Below are 23,355 nucleotides of genomic sequence, written 5' to 3'. Positions count from 1 at the left end.
AAAAAATTCATAGTTCTTAAAAATTGTGCAAATTTTATACTTTTTTAAAAATGTAACACATTTTGCAAATTACGAATTTTTGGCAAATTTTAAATTCCAACATTTTTGAAAATTCAAAATTTTGGAATTATTAAAAAAAATGGAATTGGAATGTTTTCAATTTTGTAAATTTATGAAATTTATATTATAATTTTTAGTTTGTTATGAATTTATTAATTTATTTATTTATTTATTTATTTATTGTTAAAAATAAAAGAATAATACGTCAAATGTACAATTTCATAAACAAAAAAATTCTGGTTAATATAATTAATTTCTAGATTTTTACTATGTTTCAAATCTTATCCTTTTTTGTGTCTTTATTATGAAGATAAGGTAGTTTTTTTGGCTCCTGAATGACTTTAATCCAGGTGAGCTGAGGAAAAATGGCTCCTATGAAAGTAAAGGTTGCCACCCCTGCTCTAGATCAAAAGGTTCAAGAAATGAAGAAACTTTTTCTCTGTGCAGAAAATAATCATTTCCAAGCTTTTAGATCTATTTATACTCAGTCACTCATTTAACACAACTTTGAAAAGGTCTGAGAGCATTTAATAAGTAAAAAAACGAAATGAAAGCTTTGAATTCAATCTCATCCAACATGGACCCACTGCTGAGAGCAACAGCCCTCATCTGAAGTGTTGTTGAGTCCTGGCAAATGTAGGAAATAAGTTATTAAATAGAAGTTGACAAGGCAGGAAAAGGATGATTGGATTTCCTAAAAACTCATTAAGTCATAAAATAATTGGAAATTAAAATGAAAAGTCCATTCTTGACCTTGGAAAGGGTTGTTTTATCAGAGCTCTTCCAGGACTCGTGGTGAAATGAGTTTGTCAGAAACTTTGGAAACTCTCCTCCTCTCACCTGAGCGCTCACCTTTTCTCTCTGTGTTCGATTCCCCGCAGATAGAAGAGGAGAACGCGGCTCTGCTCGCCGCTCTAACCGACAGTTTGGATGGCATGGTTGATGCTGAAGTGGGTGGGCTCTCGGTGTTCCCCGCCCTGGGTGAGGAGCCTGACCAGCAAGAGGAAGAGGAGGATAATCTTCCTTTAAACGCCGAGGAATTCAGCCAGTCCCTGGGGGCCGAAACCGAGGACCCATCTCTTGTAAGAGCTCCTTTTATGTTCTCCTGATGGGGATGTTTGTCTCTTGACTCTTTGCTGTTGTTAAAGAAAGGGCATTAATTAAGCCCCTGATTCCCTGAGGGTCCTGAACACCGTTTTACCGCCGTTTGAAAACCCGATCTTCACCTCAAATACCCCTTTAACTCTTTATTCATGGAATCAAAAGTCTCTCACAGCTGAAAACCCACGGGCTGCTCAAGTCTTTCATACCTGCTTCAAACACCATCTGCACCCCTTTCCCATGCTCTCCCCAGCATCTTAATCTGTGATGCGTTCACTTACCTTGATGTTCCCCTTGTTGGCCTGCAATGTTCAGCGTTCAGCTCCAGGCAAACAGAGGGGTGCTGAGGCACAGGGCGACCTTTCATCCAGGAGTGTGTGTGTGTGTGTGTGTGTGTGTTTCTGAGACCCACGTGTTTGAGGAGAAAAGGTTAAAGACAGAAACCATGTTTTGGGGACGGTGCGTGGCTTTAAAGGCGCAGATCATGCTGTATCAAAGTTTGCAGGGTTCACTCAGTGCTGCTGTTTTCCTGATACTCGTGGTGGGCGACATGGCCCAAAATTTACATCACAGTATTTTTCCTTCATACTGCGATAACAGTATTATATCACGTTTTTCTAACATGTAAAAAAGTGAAGTTTTTTAACACTAATACTGGGTTACAAAAACGCCTTTGCCCATAAAGTGCTTTAAGAAGAGAATCTTATATCATTTCAAGCTTGAAGTGCTCTATACAGGTGAGCATACTGAGTCCAAGGAATGAAGAATATTTATAGACAAAAAAACTTTTTGTATTTTTTTAAAAAAGGTGAGCAATTAATTAACATTTTGAATCCAATAAATTTGTTAAAATTACTAGTTTTTCGTTCTATGAGTTTTCCTAAATTTATGTTCTGTGTGTTTTCTGAAGCCTGTAAGGTTGTCTAATGAAGCACTTTTATTTTTCTAAACACTGCTGCTGTAATACAGACGGCTGTGGCGTGAAACATAACATTCCACTGACGTGTGTTTTTCCATCGCTATCGTGTTTTTTGGGCAACAAACAGACAAACACAGAGATACTGACAGATCGTTGGCAGTGATTTTGCCTGAAGAACAGAGGGCGACAGTTCAGACTCAGAACCTGAACCACGAACAAAAAACCAAAAACTTTGGAGGCAGTTTCTCGATCTACAGCTTTATCAATCCAAGGTAGGATTCCTGAATCATTTAATGCTGTTTTAAGATATTTATCATCATCACTCACAAGGAGTAAAAACAACAACCTGTCCCAGCAGAACAACATGATGTGGTGCTGGACGGCGCTCAGGCTTCATCCCCAGAACAAGAGTCTATCAAAGTGATTTTGTAGCTACATGTGGATAAAAAAGTGAAAACAAACTTTTAGCAAACTAGCACAGCGCGTGTTGTCCCTTTCCTATCAGCAGAAACACCTGCTGACATGACAGCGGACACTCCGTCCGGACACACCCCGGAGCAGGCTGGCTATTTATGCCTCAACTCCGTCAAAACTCACATTTTTCGTTGGCACGTATTTTTTTGATAATGAAATAATCTAGACATTTATTGGTTTTAATGGTACAAGGGTATGAAGCTAGTTAGACCGTAAAAATCGTGACTTGGGTGCACTATTGTTGAAGCCGCAGGATTCAAAGTGTGTGAAAAATGTAGCGGCTTATAGCCCCCAAACTTTGGTTTCAGTTTGCTTCAAAATGTTTACTTTGATGCCACTACTTTTGATAAAAAATGGTTGAATCACATTTTAGGTTTTGAGGTTTGACCATGGACTCTTACCTAAAGTGATGCACAGCCTGTGTCCAAAACAGCTGTTTCGCTTTCTGCACGGTGTAAATGTTTACTTCGTCACGTCACTGACTCTGTGCTACTGGCCTTAAAAGTGTATTTTCAGAAAGGCTGTGGCCGAAAAGTGTCTTCTCACGTCCGGAGAAATAAATCTCGCACATAGATTAACCACTACTTGGACTAAATTATGTGTAACGATGCTTTACCGCGGTAATAACGGTACCGGTGACGGTGATGAAACTGGTATACAGCCCACGATGCAAACTTTGGACTTTAAAACTCTTCTTCCAGCCTGGATCAGTTCCAGGTTTTAGGATCAGGTCTAGAAAACTCCAAAAAGTGAAGTAACTTACATGTTTGTGTGCTCTTGGCAGCACGTGCTCCCTGTATGTGTTTGCTTGTTGTGAACCCCGTGCCCTCCCTCCGGCTCTTTCACACAGAGCTGCTGGATGCCTCCGTCTCTTTCTCTCTTTTCTATAGGCCCCTCAATCTTTCCCTGAAGCAGACTTCCAGGAACTCTCCTTGTTTTTCTCTCCTCACTCTCCCCTCTGTGTGTTATCAGCCGCTGTCTGCACCTGAACTACGTCCCCCCATAAAACTCTATCTAATCATGCAGGAACAACAAATTGCTGTATTCATTTACAGTGAATATTGTGTCCTGGATTCCTCCGGGGTCGACTCTGCTGTTGGGAGAGCGCGGCCTGCGCCCAGTGCTGAGGCTTAATTGAAGCAGGAAGCTATTTCAGTGTAATAAACGACTTATGATTACGGCTGTAATGCGGCCTTATTGCTCTTGTCGAGTTAAATTCAGCCAGCTTCCTTAATTTGACTTACATTTCACAGCAAAAAGGGCAGCTCACAGGGTTTTCTGGTGCGCTCTGATTTAACAGGGTCGACAAAGATACCATTGTTTAGAGGCCGTGACTCATGGCTGCCTGATGGTTGAATACCTACAGCGTAAATATTCACCGAGCTGCACTGCCTTCCTTTTTGAAATCACACCCCATAAAAGAGGCCTGTCACCGGCGTTAGAGGAGGATGGTTAAGCTTTACAGTGAACATTAAGCAATACTTGGAAGTCTAGGGAAGCAGAAAGAAGAAGGGAGAGTGCATTATCTCAAAGTTTGGCTCCAGTGTTGGGGACATCTTTTAATCAAGTCCAGATCTGCTCCAGTATTTGATGAGTTGTAGTTGATCCCTGAAACTTTGGACTTACCTGCCCCTGATTTGGAACAGTTGCATGTTTTTGTCTCCACTCTTGGTGCACGCTTTATGCAAAACATCAGACTTGATATTCAAACTGCAGCTGATGAAGTGAGTAATTTTTTGAGGCGACCCTGAATTGACTCACGTTAAAGCATGTCAGGCTGCAGAGTCTGCAAAACAAGTCTCACAACAACCCTCAACTTTTCTCCCAGATAATCAAACTTTAAAGGTTTAGGTTAGAAATCTGTGTTGCTTTAATGTTTAGCCAGATATAAGATATTCGGAGATAAGGATGGGTACCTTTCAGATTTAAAGGGATACGGTACCAATTCCCGGTACCTGGCAATCAGTATCAGTACTCAACGGCACTGATTTTCGGTACTTTTTTGTGTTAATGTGCTAAAAAATGTCAGTTTGTTTAATAACAGAATCTCATTTTATTTTCAACTCAACATATTTATTTTTCCTGCTGTGTTGTGCTGTGTTCATGTCCAGCATGGAAAGCAGTCACAAATATGCATTTAGGTACCTAAACATGGTACCTTTTGATTTTGCATGAATCGGTACCCGTTACTTTGAACAGAATTTGGTCAGTACCTATAAAAGTACCTAACTTGGTACCCATCCCTCTTCAGAGAGGCTGCCAGCTGAGCAAATGTCTTACTGGCTGGTGATCACCAGTAATTAGGGGCTTGTGATTTTAGGGTTTGTAACTCCAACCAAACACTCGTCTGGTACCAAGAGTCTGTGATATGAGAGCTGGGTCCTCCAGAAGTAAGACTAAACCAGCAAAATATTAAATGTTATCCCTCTGCATCTTAGTGAATGACCCAAATATGGCCGCCGTGGTCTACAGAGAGTCTGATCTATGAGTACTGAAACTGTGGCTGTTTTCAAAACCACCTACTCCATACTACATGTGTGCTTTTGCTTGTAGTGTGACTGTTCTGTTGGGTCGGTTTTGTAGTATACTGCTCTGGTTTCCGGTTTCAGAAGCCGACCTACAGATGCTGTTTTTTTTTTTGCTTTTATTATAAATACACAAAACAAGCTATGAGCAGATCTCGGCCTTTTAGGTATTTTGTTAATCATATCGCACAGAATCATCATACTTGATTTCTAATCTTAAGTTATACCGTTTACTGAAAATAAATCTGCTAGGGATTTTTTTTTTTTTTACAGCTGATGAAAAAACACTTCTATATAATTCACGTTTGGTTTAAAAAAGTGAATTAGTGGTTTGTACGGCCTTATGAATTTATTGAAGTAATCACGTCTTTGAGACTAGAAGTGACAAGACCTACTTGTGTTTCTTTCACATCACTTCACTTCTATCTCAGACCGTCTAACGTTAGTGTTGTTGTATTGTAGCTGTAATGCTGACTCATTCCAGTAGATGGCGGTAATTCACCGAAACCTGCCACCCACATTGACAAACAGCATTAGCGCTGTGCATTGTGGGAGTCTGATCTACGAGTGCTGAAACAGTAACTCTTCAGGATCAACCGTCCTCATCTGACCTTCAGCGTCCTTCCCCGTGATCCGAAGGTGGAAACTGAAGAACCAGCAGGCGTAACTGATTAACCAGCTTACCCCCATTCTTATTTTGACAAGAGTTGACTGATAACCAAGGAGTTTTCAAGGTGAAAGGGGGGCCGAGCAGTCATGTGTGAGGCCGCGGTGTTTAGCAACACAACAACAAGGATGATGGCATCTGGCGCTCTGACCCCACCGTATCACGAGCTGGTTGTTTTGAGTTAAACAATACCTGCATGGCGTTGAGCAGCAACAGAACCAGTTCTGTGTCCTGTTTGCTGTTGCCATGTCAGCATGTTGTACCCGCCTGTTAAAGGACGTGGACTCTGCTACTGCCGAGCCATGCTTTATTCTTTGAGGTCATTACGACCATCATCATTTCCACCACTTTGGAAGGAATGTCCCGTCCTCCGGCTATTTTCCCTCTGATAAGAGAAAGAAGTAGACGTCCTGTTATACTCTGAAAATTTACAGCAAGAGAGTCTCAGCTTTCATAAAAACAGAGGAGGAAAATTAATCCCAGATTTTGGAGCGTATGCATAGTGGTACTAAATACTTTTTCAGTGTAGAGCCAAAAAAGTAGAATATATTGGCCGTAAGTCATGTGTGCTTTATGGTTTAACAGTTTTCAAGGCTTTTTTTCTCTCAAAGTATAATACTTTAACATGAATTAAGTCTAAAATACTAAAAAAATATATATGGGAAATGGTTGAACATATATTATTTTAGAGGAAAAGTGTCCTTTTCTGTCGAATTTCACGCCTCAGTTTGCTCCAATAAAGGATGTAGGTCTGAAGAACTGCAGCTTCACTTTCAGTATCTTGATTTTACTGCCTCCTCTTTTGTCACTCACTGGTTCAAATTGCACCAAATTCATGTAAAAATAAATTCAAAAAGAGAAGATGGATCTTTTTTTTCAAGGATTTTAAGATAAAAAGGAGAAGAGGCAGATAAAAACTGGGGGAGCAGATACAGAGGAGCTGGTGTCAAAGTTTAGGACTGAATTTATTTAAATTACAACATTTTTCCACATGAAATATAAGAGATCAGCTTTAAAACTCCCAGATCCTAAACCATTTCCTTGTTAAGTCGTCTTTTACTGCTGCAGGAACGTCTCATGATTCACCCTGAAGCAGCTCAGCGTGTTTCTCCTCCACTGCTTTAACAGCAGAGCTGAAAAAGTTGTTTTATCTCCAGACAATCTGCACTCAGTCAACAGGTTGTTACTTCAGTCCTCTGACAGCTGGCAAGATAACACACTTTCCCAAAGTTTCCTCACACACACACAGGTCCCGTTTCTGTCACACTGCCATATACTACAACTACTGTCACTCCTGCAGCTGCTCCGAGGCTTCACTGCATCCTCCTCCTCTGTTTCTGTCTCTGCTGCTTTTAACACAACTGTGATTCTCAAGTTAGGAGTTAGAAAACAGTGAGGAGCTTTTTCTGAAGCAAAAAGATACATTTGTGTTTAATTCTCAGGATTTACCAAGAGAGGCTGTGTTTGAAGCCTGTAAGCCCCACCGTCCTGCATCCTCAATCTGTTTCCACACCAGGGGTAAAAATAGCGACCTGACATTCACGTCCACACTCAGAGAAAAGCCTGCAGTAATTTCATTATTCTGTTTACTCGACTGAAGCTGCCAGATGTGAGTGTGTGTGTGTGTGTGTATCTGCCTTGGCTCTGTTTCTATCCATTGAGGAGTTAACGGTCACCTGACTGCTGCTGTCACTCCACTGTTGTCACTCATGAGTTCAGGCCTGAGTGTGGCGCTGCCCTCTACTGGTGAGGAGTGGTACTGGGAGGGTTTCTTCTGCTCATGATATTCAGACTGTAGATTTGTTCATTTTTCAAAGTCAAAACAGATTTTAACTTCAAGTTAATCAGTTCTAACAAATCAAAATAGGTTTGTTTCTGAATTGATGTTACTTAGAAACTGATGTTTTAAATAGCCTGATAATATATGGGATTGAAAACCTAGTACTGTAATTTAACTTGATAATTTCTCCTTGTTTGATTTGAAATCAATCTTTAGTTTTTTTGACAAAAGATTGGCTTTCAAAGCACAGAAATGTTGACACCATAGAAGCCAGTTTTCAGCTGTGAAATCTCAAAGTTGAGCTTGATTTTGACTTCACCTGCTCCCATGGTGCATGGATAAGAATAAGAAGTCTAAATATGTGAAGATTTTAGCATCATGAGGTGCTGATATGGCCTGGAGGTGTAGGTTGCGCCTTGAGTTGGTGGCCTGGTTCATATCCAACCTGCATGTCATTCCCTGTTCCCATCTTATTTCCCGCTCTATCTGTCTTCTCTCTGATTAAAGGCTTGAAAACAATAAAGTCCAGCAACACTTGTGGTAAAGAGAACAGCTTAACTCCAGACCAAATGTTTTTGGCTTGAGGCCAAAGTTGGTTGCTCTGGGCCAAGGTGTCTGTTATGATGTCTTCAGGGCTCCTCATCCTGAGCTTGTCAGAGAAGATAAGGCTCAAGGATTCAGAAATTTGAAGGGATGGGTATTGATAACTGCTTCCTGTTCAGAATCAACAAGAAATGTTTCAACCCATAGAAATCATTAACCTTTATGCTTAACGATTGCTTTATTGATTCTTCACATTATGTCAGAGCGGCTGGACCTCACGTTCACTATTCGCTCCTAGCTTAGCCGATAGGTAGCCGATTGTCAAAATAGAAAACCTCTGATTCAGGATTTTGTCTACACAAAGAAATGTACATCAATCTCTCACAGGACATTCAACATGTTATACATCTCCTAAAGTACCAAAAACAACATACAAAACAGTCCTAGCTTGATGCTAACATGTACGGTAAATTGCACCAATATGCTAGCAGTTAGGTTTTACAACAAAATGTCAACTTTAAGCACAGAAACATGTCACAATTTCTCTTTTTAAACAAAACTGAGAACTCTGAATGTCAAAATACCAAGAGGCAACGACTTCAGTCAATAACAACAAAACAGTACATCGATGTCAGGTGACAGGGGACTATTACTTATTTATATTTATTTACATCATAGATTAAGACTCATAAGACAAGATTTGAAATAGGTAAATATTGGAGATTTGCTCACAGATTGCACATGTACAATACAATAAGTTAATCAAATAGTCAATGTAAACGTTTCTTTTCGTTAGATTTTTGTTTTTCCATTTTGGTTAATAAAGCCTAAAGTAGCCAAATCAGTCTCATCCTCACAGTAAGGAATAAAGAATGCTAATATAATGATGGTATCAGATCAGATCAGTATTGGGAAACACCAAAGCCCAGGGTCCAGTATCTGGACTTCAAAAGGTTCATCTAAAACGATGCTTTAACATTTTCTTCTTTATTCATCTATTCATTTATTTTCACTCTTCCATTTCCGTTAGCTTTCAGATCTTCTAACATTCCTCTTGTGTGTGTCTGTACTAGAGCTGCACGATTTGGGGAAAAGGTGCGATTTGCGATTAGGTGGACAATATTGCGATTGCGATTGTGCTTGCGATTTGATAAAAAAAGTTGTGTCATGATGAGTCTACAGGCTTGCTTGGTTATCATGGAGAAAAAACTGAATTGCATGTGCTGACATTGCGATTGCGATTGCGATAATCGTGCAGCCCTAGTCTGTACCATGTCCTCATCCTAACCCTCAATTTGTCTTTCCTTGCTTTGTTTGAATTTCGGTTTATAGTTTCCTTTTGTTCAAAACTAGAATCTTCTCTGACACATTGGCAGGAATCTGTCAGAAAGTTGAGCTCAAGAGTTCGAGTTCACTTCCTGCTTTCTCCCCTCACGTGTTCTGTTTAATGTGTCTGATCTTGTTTAATTCTCCTCTGATGAATCTGTTTGTCTTTGCTCTACGTCTACGTCACTCTATTCATGTGGGATTGCAACAGCACCTCCTTTTCCCTCCTCTGTGTGTGCAGGGTGTGTGTGTGTGTGTGTGTGTCCCAGCACAGAACAAGGCCTTCATTGATGCCGCCTGTGCAGCTCTGGAAGGCGTCCAGAGTGGAGTAAAGCAGAAAGAGTGTTTGAGGGGCCCGGATGCTGCCGGAGGGTTTTCAGTGTTTCACACAGACACAAACCTTCAGGATCCTCTTCATTTCCCTCAATGGGGCGTTAGAGGAGCATCATCAGGCGGTCCCAGCCAAGTTGGCTGACTAACTGAAGGGCCACAGCGGCCCCGCTACTGATGCAGGCGATCGTCCTGTCACTCATTTGACCTGGATAGTATTTCATGGTTACAGCCAGCCCGCTGTATTCATTAAAACATGACAAAGAGATACAATGATGGTGTTGTAAATAGGACCTGGTCCTTCTTTTGACCCCAGCTTTGTTGGTAAACAGCCAAATTACTTCGTTAAAGACTATCATTGGCTGCTTTTTTCTTAAAGCTGTATAATTTAACGCTTTGTGCCTCATTGGTTTTATTCAAGTGACCCTCACCGCTATCATTCCTGAAATTACTGTCTCATAAAGATGTTTGCAGACTTAAAAGGCACATAACATGGTACTAAAGACCCTCCTCAGATCTGGGTCATACTATAAGGTTAAGAGAAGGTGGGTCAGTATGTTGGGGTGTATTTATAGATCTGCTGGCGTCACCAGAGAGGTCATGGTGGATAAACTTACAGAGAAAGGTGTCGTGGTTGGAATAAGTGGGCTAGAACGTCATGTGTTGTTTTTAAAAGTCATTATTTTCTTATTAACTTTAAGTATTTTTTTGTCTTTATTCTGTCCCTTTGGTGCCCCCGTAGTAGCTGTATGTAATTTACAGTTTAAAGAAATCTCTATTTTTCTTTATGTGATAACCTTATCATTCAGCAAGTCTGGTGAAGAGCTGGTTGCTTTTTTTCAGAACACAGTGTTTTGATCAGTTTACAGAAAGATTCAGGGATTCCAACATATGAAAATGTAGAGGTTTGACAATCCACAAAAGTGTATTCCAGCATTAGTTGAAGCATGGGGAAGCAGAATAGCCCATCTTGCAATGCTAGCCAATCGTAATTAAGTTTTCTGTGCTGATGACATTAAATGAGCTTTTAACATAGACTGTGTGTAGAGTGGTGCCGCCATTGATAGCCGTTGTAGAGGCTTTGAGGAAATAAAATAGTTTTATTGTCTTTTGAGAGTCGAATCTCTTCTTGGCTCTCCCTCCTGACATGTTTTACAATCCCAGATGAAAATACACAAGAACAGCAGCTGTCAATCATTGTTGAATGAGACATAAAGCCTTGTTTTTAACCTTTTATGACTAATGAAAACAAAACTTTTCAGAAAAAGGGGACCTGAATACAAGGCAGCCAAATAATATCTCCAAATCACCACAACAATTGGATGTGAGAAAGATTTCTACGAGGTGGATTAATTTTAAAGTTTGACCACAGCCCATCTGGAATGACTGGGGAGATGGATTTTTGGACCTATACTGCAGCCAGCCACCAGGGGGAGCAGTTTTTGTGGCAATCTCACTTTAAACCAAGCAGGATATCATCTGTTTTTTTTTTCTTTTTCTTTTTTACAATCTGTGGTTTTAAAGTACGCTTTGGAGAGAAGCACTTTGGTCAGGGTAAAAAAATATTTGAAATGTTTGAGGTTTTATTGGATGTTGGCACCAAAACTTTGGCAAAAGATTGTTGTTTGAATATCCTCTTAGAAATCACAGTCCAATGGATTCTCTGTCAGTTTGCTTTACCATTTAGTAAAACGAAACTCCTTGCCTCATACTTTGCACCAGAAGTGGAGAATATCTTACAAAACGGCACAAATTTTGAGTCCGTTTTCTCAGGTTGAGGCAAGTAAACAACTAGCTAGCCCAAAAGGTAAAGCCACATCTGTAAGTAACGTGCATTTGTGGGATAAGCAGGAGAGCTGAGTGCGTGGGTTGTTCCCATGACAGTTTTGCCAAATCTTATCTCTAACAGCTTATCAAGGCATCAACTTTTGTTTGGTGAACTGGATGATTGAAATCTGAAAAATTAAGACATAGTAGGAATTTAACAGTTAATTAAATAAATAAATGAAAATGACGTCAAATATCTGTTAACAGCAGAATGGGCTGTTTGTCATTGGCAGGGAAAATTCAACCCATAAATTCAGCTCTGCTGCTCATCCAACAAATGTATCTTCCATACAGTTATGTCTCCATTTAAACAGGAAGTAAACAGGCTTAAAACAGAAAGAGATTTAATGTCAAAGAAATAATCAACCAAACACAGATTTCCTCACTCTGTAAGATGTTATTATGCTGATTTCACTCTTTGAATTGGATCATTTGGGAAGCCACTGTACATCCTCCCCCCTGCTCCAACCCTCATTCCTATCACATCTGTATTTTCCACATCGTCTTCTCCTGGAGCAAACGCTGCATGGCTTAACAGGGGATTTTCTCCCTAAGCTGATTTATATCAGCTGATAGCCCTGTCATGAAGCTAGGCACTGGGATGAATGGATGAACAGACAGATGGAAAAAAAGAAACAATGAAAGGATAGTGGGGAAATGAGGAGCGGTTGTGTTAATATCCATTTGAAAGGTAATACTCAGGAGGTGTGTGTTTCCTGCGAGTGTCTAAAGAGCTGCTTCAGTTTGATCTGACGGAGGAGGGGTGGGTGTGCGCGGGGAGATAACATTAAAGGTGATTGATGAGGAGATGGAAGGCTGTGTTGATGTAAAAGTACACAGGTTTGAATGGAGATGGTAGTAAAAGAGATGAAAAGATGAAGGAGAGAGGGATGGGGTAGTTTGAGGGGATGTAGCAAAGATTTACAGAAAGGGAGATGGAGAGGATGTGATGGGCAAAGCCGAACTGAGCCAGACCGCTCGTGGATTTGATATAAAGAGGAGAAGAAGTCATGTTCTGTGTTGTTACAGAGAAAAACGGCTGAATCCAGCTGTTTAATGGGAAACGTGAACGTGCCATGTAGCTGTCAGCTTTAGGGATGTGATAAATGTACAGTATGGTAACCTCTCGGCCTCTTCAGCACGTTATTCTCTGTTCAAACATCCATCTGCGCGGAGTCCACAGCAGACAGGATATAGATTAGAAATTGGATGAAAGGATGAAGGAGCCAAATGTTGGAGACTTTTATCTCAGCACACAGCAGTCTCACTTTATCAGCCTCTTTGTTTGGTGTGCTGAATAAAATGAGTAAAAGTTGTTATATGTCACTGCAGATGTATCTTAAAGACTTGATAAGGCTTTTCCTTTTTCCTATTGTTGCTAGGCGCCACCCTGATGTGCCTGCCTGTTGTAGCAGCTCTCTGTATTTGGAGTGGGTCATTACTTTGTAAGGCTCATTTGTCGGTCATGGACACCAAACTGTTTACTGTTTTTTCTCCTGTGTTTGTCTGGAGATCCTACATGTAACCATGGCTGCACTGTTTACATGTGAAATCAGGTGTTAGCAGTCTGTTGCGTGTCAATGCTAACTGGTGCAAGGCCAGATGTTTCCCCTCAAGGTGAGGAGAAAGAAGTGAGGGCACGTCGTGCTGGTGTGAGCTAAGAAGTAGAGATAGACCGATGAATGGATTTTTCAGGGCCGATACCGATACCAATATTTGTAGTCAAGGAGGCCAATAACCGATATATAGTCGAATGAAAATTTTGAAAAATACAAACACTTATCTGAATTCAAATGCCTTCAAGCATATGATTATTAAACAGCTCCCAGGCTCAGCAGCATGTTTTAGCAGTTTTCTAAAATTTCAATGCAGCTGCAATAACTGTAATAACTGCACTGCTGATTGGCTGTTACCCAAGCCATAGCTCTGCTTGTAACCAATCAGATGGTACTGTGGATCGGCCCGGTGGCTAATCGATCTATGTCTACCAAGAAGTGACGACATCGACCTGTTCTTTCATCCATTGTTATTGGGAACGTAAGATCTATCTCCAATAAGATGAACAAGCTAGCCGTGCTAACCCAGCTACAGAGGGAATACCAGAGGGCAGAGTAGCATCATGCTATTCACAGACATGGCTAACAGAGCTAACATCAGACACCAACACCACATTGGAAGAGCTTCCCCTGCTGTGAGCAGACAGGATCCAGGAGACAGAGACTGAACAGACTGCTGAAGAAGCTCAGTCCTGGACCCTGTGGAGGTGGAGGCTGGCTGAACTGGACAATGATGGACAAGCTGTCAGCATCTATTTTGTTGTGGACACTTTGTTACTTTTGTTTTTTTGATTGCTGCTGTGACTCCTGAATTTCCCCTTGAGGATTAATAAAGTATTTTCTATTCTAACCTCTTTTTCTTTCTGTGTCTTCCTTGTAGCTAAAGAAGCTTCTGCTGACTCCTCCCAACGTGCCCTCAGGCATCGACGCACACAAAGATAGAGTCCATGGCCATCGCTATAGCAACAGAAGCCTGCACCTACGGCCAGTCCGACCTCTGGCAAAGGTAAAACACAGATTCTTGTTAAAAACCTGTTGACTGAGGACAGAAAACGAAGGTTTGGATTCTAACTCTCCTCCATCCTTCCTACACTGTGAAGCAGTCTGCACACACGCACACACACACAGACACACTGACACACATCTCTCCATGGTTAGCGCCTCCTTCCCTGTGTCTTCTGATGCCCAACCAAATTGGATTTTTCCAATCACTCCACTACAGAAGTGGTGAGATAGAGCTGAAGTGATTCACTGTTGCATGAAAGCTCTTCAGTCAGAATCGCTGCCACAGCAGAGGTTGTCTTCAGGCAGGTGGAGACTAAAAACAGACAAAACTAAACCAAAAATGAAGATATTTCAGTATGATTCCTGATGTTTTCCAATCCAGTCACCTAATCTGATAAAAAAAGAGGCATCAAAACCTCTCAGTTAAGAATAAAGTGACAGTGCAGAGGGTTAATCCCAGTCTGTGTCTCTTACCAACATCACTCCACACCAGTCCTCTCTGTTTCCTGTACTGTCAAACATCCTGTTCTCTCAAAACGGAGGTAAAAGAGGCAGAAAATTGTAGACAAAAATACTGCTGGAAAATAAGTGGACAATCAGGGTACTGAAGTTTTTTTGAAGAATATTTTTCTGTTTTTCCAACATAGGAGTGCAAAAGGAAACAGTTTGGATTTATTTGCCACCTACGTTGGGCTTTAATAATCTCCTCAGAAGCGTGTGAAGCACATGATACTATCATCACCTTTTTGTTTTTACAATACAACGAATATGATCCATTTTGGCTCACTAACTATCATCACATCCAAACATTGATGGCTTTAAAGGACACTGACAGGTATAAAGTTTGTTTTTATTGGATATGAAAGTTTGGAAAGCTGTTCCTCCTAACTTTAAAGATGTTTTTGGCATCATCATGGAAAGAAAAACATCAAATGACTGAAGAATTTCAGAAGTAGATGAAGTAGAAGCTCCTGTTACCAAAGATCTTTGGTCAAATATAAAGCTCTTGAAAGAAGTTAGTATCAAAAAACCCAGGCCTTTTTATGAACTACAGATGCAAACAAGACTATTAGCAGAAATACAGATCAAGTATGCGTCGTGTTTTTTCACAGCAGGAGGTTGAAGTCAGATGAGATGATTTATGTCACTGCGAATGGAAAACCTGTTTTTATATCTCAAATATTTATAATGTTATTGCTTAAGAAAAATTATTTTTATACCCAAAAACTCAGCAAACATCCTTAGGGATTGGTACCAAATCAGGTACTTTTCAAGCAGCAACCTCCGGTCTAAGAAGATGAGACAATGTGGAAATGCTAAAATCTGCTGTTTCTCCAGTCTCTGCTTGAGGCTGGCTCTGAAAGTCATGTACACATCAAGGCCGGAAAAAAGCTGTTTTTGCAGCAAAAAATATCATTAGAATTCTTTTCTAACTCAGCATTTCACAGGGTATTAACATCTTGAGCTCACCCAATCAGAGGCACAGCTCAGATCACATGACTGCCCTATAGCTGTACTCGAACCCCTGCCACTGCCAATATGGCCACGATTGCTGATTGGCTTCCATCCTGTTTGAGAAGCAGACAAGTGACTTTGTGGAGACTACGTCCATGTTTTATACGGTCTATGGTACTTTTATAGGTACCGATCAAATTTTGCCATTGTACCGAGTACTGAAATACGTAAAATCAAAAGCCCCACTTCCACCAAGCAGTCCGGTTCAGATCAGTACGGTTTGGAATGGATTGGCTCGGTTAAGCTTGGTCTTGTTAGCCATATGTAGTGTGACGCCATAGCAGCCCGACACAGTTTACCCCGCTAATAAATCCAACAAAGAAGAACGGATGGAAGACATGCAGCATTTCGTCCTCTCTGTGATTGGCATGTAGCTCTTTGATACAAAGAACAATCAAGCTTTGTTTCAGAGAAGTCTGTGTGCCGCCAGGAGAAATGCAGCCGCTGTCGCACGGTAAGTGAAGATTCTTTTGACCAATCGAAGGTCTGCAGTGTTGTAGCTCCACCTTCTGAGAGCGGATCGGTTCAGTCTGGCACCCATACGAAAAGGTCCCAAAAAAGTGGGACAAACTTATTTATTACTTAAGTATTATCAGACAGATTAATCTTTATTACCACATTAACACAAAAGTACTGAAAGTTGGTACTGTTGGGGTGGTACTAGGTATCTGTACCATATCATTTCAAATGTGAAAGGTAGCCATCTAAACATCCTTATACCCACTGATGACAGACAGTTGTTCTTCAGCTTTTGATATGACACCAGTTAAAAGTACCAACTGTTCAGCTGTTGCATCTGATGGGGACAGAAAGATCAGCACAGAGTCTTCATGCAACTTTCTGCCATGGAGAGGATGCAGAAGATACAGACTACACAGCTTCAGGGATAATCCAAGCATACATCCATCACGTCCTGACATCCCCACCCTGCTTCTGCTGCTGATGACGACGTGTGTTTGCCTGCGTGTGTGTCTGTGTGTGTTTGAGCTTAAGTTTCGGAGCGGTGTGGTTTTGCCGTGGCAGATGGCCGTAGTACTGACTGACGGGGCAGGAGGGCAACAGTGAATCATGGCATCTCTCTCCTCTTCTCTCCTTTTTCTCCGTATGAGAAATAAAGAATCGGCCATTTCACTGCAGCTGCACACTGAATCATGAAGTGAGAAGCAAAATTTACTGCTTCTGTGTGCTCGGTGTGCCTGCATCCAGGGCAGGAAATTGAAGATGCACCCAGGGGTTCATCAGTCTGTTGTTGTTGCTGCTGCTGTGAACAGGGGCATTTTTCTTGTTCCCATGAACAACTGTTGACAGCATGATGAGATGTTGGCAGCACAGCTACGGTAAAGTTTAGTGGACAATGAACAATGTTTTATCTGAAACATCGATACCAAACGTTGGGTTGTAGAGTTTGTTTGTCATCAACAGAGAAGCAGAGGTTTTATAAAGGTGTAAAGGTTCATCTTGGAGAATCACTTAAATCTAGAAAGTGGGTTCAAGAGCTGGACATGAGCTTTTTGTTTCAGAGTTTGATGGAGAGCAGTTTTACCAGCAGGGGGCTCCACTGGTTGCAGAAATATGTAGATTATATAGAATTATGTTAATTGAGGATTTTTCAGGTTAGCCTTTTTCTGGGGATTAGCTCATATTGGAGCTCCTTTTTCTCTCTGCCACATCCTCTTTAGATAATTTACTTCTCAGTGAAGTTAATAACATCTAATGCCACATCCAAACACTCTGTATAATGGAAAACTTTTTCTTTTATAACACTGCAAATAAATCACTCTTAACAGCTTATGTAACCTTTTTCACATTTTTGACACCTACATTTTCAGATTTAGCATTAGCTGCATTTCCATTCCATTGCAGAAAACCGATACATCGCAATGAGAAAATAATAATGGAAACACTAAAATTTTGGAAAAACCTCAAATTTCAATGAAAAGATTTGACGGCCTTAGGCTGAACCTGTGGCTGCCTACCTGTCAACTGAGCGGTCCTAGTGCCCGTAGTGTACAGCTGGCCATTCAGGCAGGCAGCCACACACACACAGTGCATGGCGCACAGAGAGAAGAGAGCGGCAGAGAAAAGCCTCCGACCACCAAAAAAGTCACTTTTCTCTAATTTCCACGCTAGGGGGGTCTAGAAAGTCGCTAGCGTCAAAATCGCTTGGAGCATGGTCACACTGTCCATCCAAACCGTGCCGTGCCTAAGCACGATTACCCGATTAGGGTCAGACGGGATCAGAGAGCAAAGCAAGCCCCAATAAGCAACTAAACAATAGAAAACAAGCCCAAAGTCACTCATAAGCGGTCTGTCCAACACTGCGAACAACTTCCTTGCTACCTGCTTCATTTATTTTGAGATTTATTTTGTTTTTTGTATTGCACTTATATTTTTATGTCATCATGAATTGAATAAAGACAAACAAACAAATAAAAATGACACAGGGCTGACCAATCAGAGGCCAGAAGCTAACTCTGGGTAAATGCAACAATGAAACACACAGGTCAAATTATAAAGGTCTGCACATTTTAAAGGCCAAATCAGGTTGAAACACAAAACAATCGTGATTAGTCGACTAATCGAAAAAAATTACCAATAGATTAGTTAGTTGCAGCCCTAATTAAAACACTGCTGAATGACTTTTTTCCTGTGGCTCAAAAACAACAATTTCTTATTTGTCTTGTTTAGTTTTAAAAAGTTGTCTGACATCCAAGATTTGTGTCTCATTGGAAAATAAAGTTGCACAGTGCAGCAGTGGTAACAGGCAAATGAATGATAATGAAAAGAGAACAGGACCCAGAACTGAACCCTGTGGAACTCCATGTGACAGATTTAAGGCTGATGAAAGTCACCCAGCTGATGATACTGTAAAACACCTGTTAAACAAGTGAGACCTGGACCATTTCAAGGCTAGTTACTTACTCCAGCCTGGTCCCTAGAAGTGGCTGTTTGCTTTTATGATTTCATTCCCAAACACCAATCTGCCTCTCACAGACGAGCCAAACAAGATCATGATTACAGTTCATCTGGTTCAATTTGGAGGTTGTTTATTGTCAGAACATCATCAATGAGTTGCACCAGAATGAATCTTTGATGTCAAACAGTAACGTCCCTCCATCTTTTCCCGCAGAGCGACCTTCCTCAGGAGCGGAAGCCTCGAGCGGTGCGTCCGGCAGGTCGCCTGTGCACCGAGCTCCACCGCCACCTCACCACCGCCCAGGACTCAGAGGACGCTCCCGCCCCTGACACAGAGGAGGACGAGGAGGAAGAAGAGGATGAGGACAGTGAGTCAGAGGAGGATGACGAGGAGGAAGGGGAGGAAGAAGAGGAGTCTTCAAGCAGCGAGGTTGAGGGTGCAGTCGTTGCGTCTGCTGCCCCCGTTGAGCCAGCAAAGCCTCAGTTCAGCTCAGAGAAAGAACTGCACTCAGTGGTGGAGCTGATCACGTACATGCACACCTACTGCCTGCCCACACGCAAGCAGCAGGGCTGGGAGCGCAAGGACCGAGACCCCCAGAGGCCCCGGGCCAGACCTGAGGCCTCCCGCCCTGCCTCCACAAACTCTCACTGCAGAGTCGTCTTGGTGGCTACACCCGGGATCAGCTCGGCTGGGACAGGCACCAGTGCCCCAAAGAGGCTCCCCTTTGCAAGGCGGAGGGAGATGAAAGCCAACTCCCTCCTCCGTGAGCTCCTGCAGCAGAGCAGCTCCTACGATGTGAGCAAGCCTTACAGACTGCACAGCCCTCCATACGCCCACTCACACAGCCCCAACAGAGGCGGAGCTTCTGCCTCCTCTGTCCTGGCTAAATCAGCCTCTGCCCCCTCCCCCAGCTCCACCACACCCAAACCAGAACTTTGTAAAGACTCCTCCTCCCCTGAGAGGAGAAACAACTCCTCGGAGAGACCTCAAATCCCAGAGGAGCCCGCAGAGGACAGCGGCTCCTTCTCGGTTCGCCGCTCCCGACGTCTGGCCTCCTTCCCCAGCCGCTTCGCCAAGAGACTGCGGCCTGGACGGGGGAGGGAAGGAGAGGGGAGGGACAGGGAGGAGAAGGAGGAGGGACGGGCAGGAGTCAAACTTCTGCCAACCCAAGCAGGAGGCGTGACCACGATGGAGACGGATCAGCTAACATCAGGTGATAGCAGCGCCAGTACGACGGAGACAAACAAACCCTGCTGCCATAACGGTGAGCTCAAAGACACAGCGCCTTCAAATCTTTAATCTCCTCTAAAATAAAACTCTGTACAACCTGACCAGCACTAAACCTGTGAACAGAAATATGAGCACTGATGACACTGATTACTAAGATCTGACAAGAGGCGAGAAACCCCACACACACATTACAGCAGCGTGAAGGCCGTCCAGGATGTAAACACAGCCGTCATATTCAAGGACAAGCAGCATTACTCACATCTTCCCTTCTGCAATGCTGTAACTGTCTTATTCTTCTTCTCACTGCAGAAAAGCGAGCCTGCCTCTGCCTGCCTCTCAACCACAAGTCCACAGGGTGAGTGTCTCTGCAGGTGGTACCTGCGGTGTTTCATTTCACAGCCAAGCTCGGTAAAAGCACACCTTGTTCCTAGCAGCAGCAATCTTGAAGAAGCAGGTGTTAAACTCTGCTGAAGCATCATTTTAAGAGTGTTATGCTCTCTGAATGTGTTTTCCTCAGAATTATGTGATTTTTGACCATAGAAACTAGATTTGTAAACCAACCTACTTTGTGATTGGTGGTGCAGCAAAGTGTATTTATTCCCCCTCCCTCCGTCCACAATAAGATGACCCCCAGCTTTAACAGACTTGGTTTAGCTCCTCCTAAACAATGGTCTTTGAGCCTGATAGTGTGACTGTATCTCTGTCAGTTCCTGGTGTTCCAGTTTCAAAGAGTGACCCTGTAAACTGGAGACCTTAAGCTGAAGAAGTCTTCGGGAATGCATCCTGGTTTAGTTTGACATATGTGTCAAAACATCCTCAATCTAAAACCACTTGAGAAGGATGCATCCTACTCAAAGTGCTTAACTCATTGGCTGCCAGCCATTTTAGTGCATCTTCAGGAACAGATGATCTGCCTAAACTTTTCTCACTCACAGTGTCTCGCTACACCTAGGGATGGGTACTGAATTAGGTACTTTTATAGGTACCGACCAGTTGCTGCTGCTGGTCAGGCAAGGCGGGGAAGCTCATTTTTTTTCCGGCCTACATCATAAATTTGTTTATTTATTTAAACGTAAATTCTACCCTCTGTGTAAGCTTGTTAGCAGCTGGAGCTGCTACGTGAGACTACGACAGGCTGTCAGTGTGAGTGACAGGGGGAGAAGCTCCGCAGCTGTAGCTGTAGCTGCTTATTGGTGAAAAGAGAGAGAATCTTTAAACACAACGCTCGTCATTTTTAAGAAAGGTAAACTTGCTGGGGAGCGATAAAGCCTCCGGATCAGTCCAAAACAACTGAGAAGATGCTCCGGTGGAGGGTTATACTTCAAGATCACTGACTGGCTCATTTCACTGTCAATCAAAAAGGGATTCGGCCTCAGACAGATCATCCAATCATCATGCAGAAGCCCAGCGTCCAGGCCAGCCCACTGCCTCATAGACCCCCAGAGACGCTGAGCGTCCGATGGGCGGGACAAAGCCCAGCATTTATCCAATGACTGTCCAGTTTCCACAGTGGAACAACCCACTCTACGCTTCCCAGCTGAAGTCAGAAGACGCTCAGTGTCTGACTGTGTTAAAGCGCTGAGACGCTGCAGGGATGAATGAGAAGGAGGTGGAGCCAGTTACCTGTGATAGGAGCTGATTCTGAACAAAACATGAAGGAATTCTAGCTCATAATTTGTCAATGAAATGTTCACACAGCAGAACATATCACCACTTTTTTAAGGACATTTTGGGGGAAGCTGAGCTTCCCTTGCAGTCTTAGAGCAATCGCCACCGGTACCGACAGAATTCTGTCAAAAGGACTAGGTACTGATTCATGTAAAAATCAAAAGGTACCATGTTTAGGTACCTGAATGCATCTTTGTGACTGTGAGGGAGTGGAAGAGTGGATGATTTTCCATGCTGGACATGAACACAGCATTGCAAGGCTATATATGTAATAATAAGTTTGTTAAATTGAAAAATATATATTTTATTAATAAACAAATTGATATTTTTTGCCACATAAACACAAAAAAAGTACAGAAAAGTGGTAGTTTGTTTCAAATGTGAAAGGTACCCACCCCTAGCTAAGCCTCTGCCATCTCACATCTTCTCCTCATATCGATGCTGAGCTCTCATCCAAAGAGCACACCGCTCTCACCCACAGTAGTTTAGGAGCAGGATTTTGATCGACAAGCTCCGCCAGACCCTGCCTCCTCCCCAAAAAACAAACATCATTCACTTCTATTGACACAGCTTGTTTATCTCCTTCTATGGTTCATTTTTGCTGAATAGCTTCTATTGTTGTCTTACTGCCTTCTACTGGAGTGGCAGTGTACTGCAACTACTTTTTTTGTCCTTCTCTCCACGCTATTGGCCTTGTTCACAAAGTCTGGATCTTGTGGGAAAAAACTACCTCAGAGATGCTTCTGATGATATTTGCTTTGTTTATTTACCACCCACTCTTCGACGCATTATTGTAGTCAGATCATGCTGTGTTCATGTGCATCTGTTGGACTCTAGTAGACAACTTGGAGACTAAAGTTGGAACTTAACTGTTCTCTGTCGTGAAATAACTGCTCCATCTCAGAGTATTCTGGGGAATTGCATGCTAGTAAAAACTGGCCAAGCTCCAACTTCCTCCCCTGATGTAAACTCTAAATAAGTGTTTTTTGGAGCTTCAGTTCCACAGAGCTGAGAAAAAGCATCTTACATCACCCAAATAGTTTATTTATGAGTACAGAGCGTGAGACCGAGTCCATTACGGAGCGGGGGATTGTTTCAGCTGAACTAATCTAATGCCTGTAAACATGAAAATTACCGCCTTAATCACCTTTATGCAGTAATTTGTCAAAATTCTGCTCTAATTAATTCAATCCTGTTTGTGTATTTCTGTTATTGTGTTGGTTATTATATAATGTAATGCTGCACAATCTGGCAGTCATCCATAGTTTATAAATATTTACTTTTCACTTGCTGTTGGCCGTGCAGAAACAGTTGCGACCTCAGCGTGATATACAGCAGAATGGAAGTCAGAGTGGCTTTATGCAGGTAGAGAGTTAGGTGAACATATCATTAAGGTGTACAGGAAGGTGATGTGTCAATCTGCTTGAGTGTAACAACATAAATCAGGCCAGATCTCACATATTTGACTCCTAATGGATTGGGAACCCCGGCTGCCTCGTTCAGATTCTGATCAGAGCCAGACTGAGCGCCCTCTCCTCTTTTACTTCTCCAAATTAACCTCCCCACCCATCCAGCCTCAAACCCTGGACTCATTCCAGCCCAGACCAGTCTGGGAGCTAAATATGTTTCCTGAACAAACAACTGGCCTCCCTCCATCTTCAGACTGAGTGTGTCTTCTGAAGTGCTCACCAAAAAAAGACAAAAAGTACTTTTTTTCCCCTGATTTCATTGTACTCTCCTGTTCTCTGTGGAGGGTAAGTAATATCGCGCCTGAAGCCAAACCACTCGGCACCGCTCCTGCCTTTCATGGCAACTGGAGAGAGAGAAACAGACAGCCAGGAATAGAAAGCAGGAGAAGAATAGAGGAGAGGACAGCGCAGTACATATGGCTGTTGTGATAAGAAATGAGGAG

General features: G+C 42.3%; 1 protein-coding gene across 1 annotated transcript in view; it reads left to right on the top strand.

The window, feature by feature from the left end:
- Positions 1-23,355, top strand: part of ppargc1b (peroxisome proliferator-activated receptor gamma, coactivator 1 beta) — a 134,369-nt gene that overhangs the window by 102,329 nt on the left and 8,685 nt on the right. Inside the window, exons 3-6 of the mRNA XM_074673839.1 lie at positions 942-1,142; positions 13,989-14,114; positions 18,759-19,809; positions 20,085-20,130. Coding sequence (XP_074529940.1) covers positions 942-1,142; positions 13,989-14,114; positions 18,759-19,809; positions 20,085-20,130 — 1,424 coding nt within the window. The remainder of the gene's footprint in view (positions 1-941; positions 1,143-13,988; positions 14,115-18,758; positions 19,810-20,084; positions 20,131-23,355) is intronic.

This window comes from Halichoeres trimaculatus, unplaced genomic scaffold (genome assembly GCF_033239565.1).
Source record: "Halichoeres trimaculatus isolate MK-OKI-2021-1 unplaced genomic scaffold, fHalTri1.1 fHalTri1_scaffold_7, whole genome shotgun sequence".
NCBI lineage: Eukaryota > Metazoa > Chordata > Actinopteri > Labriformes > Labridae > Halichoeres > Halichoeres trimaculatus.
The sequence above is the reverse complement of the archived record's forward strand: the minus strand, read 5'-3'. Positions and strand labels throughout refer to the sequence as shown.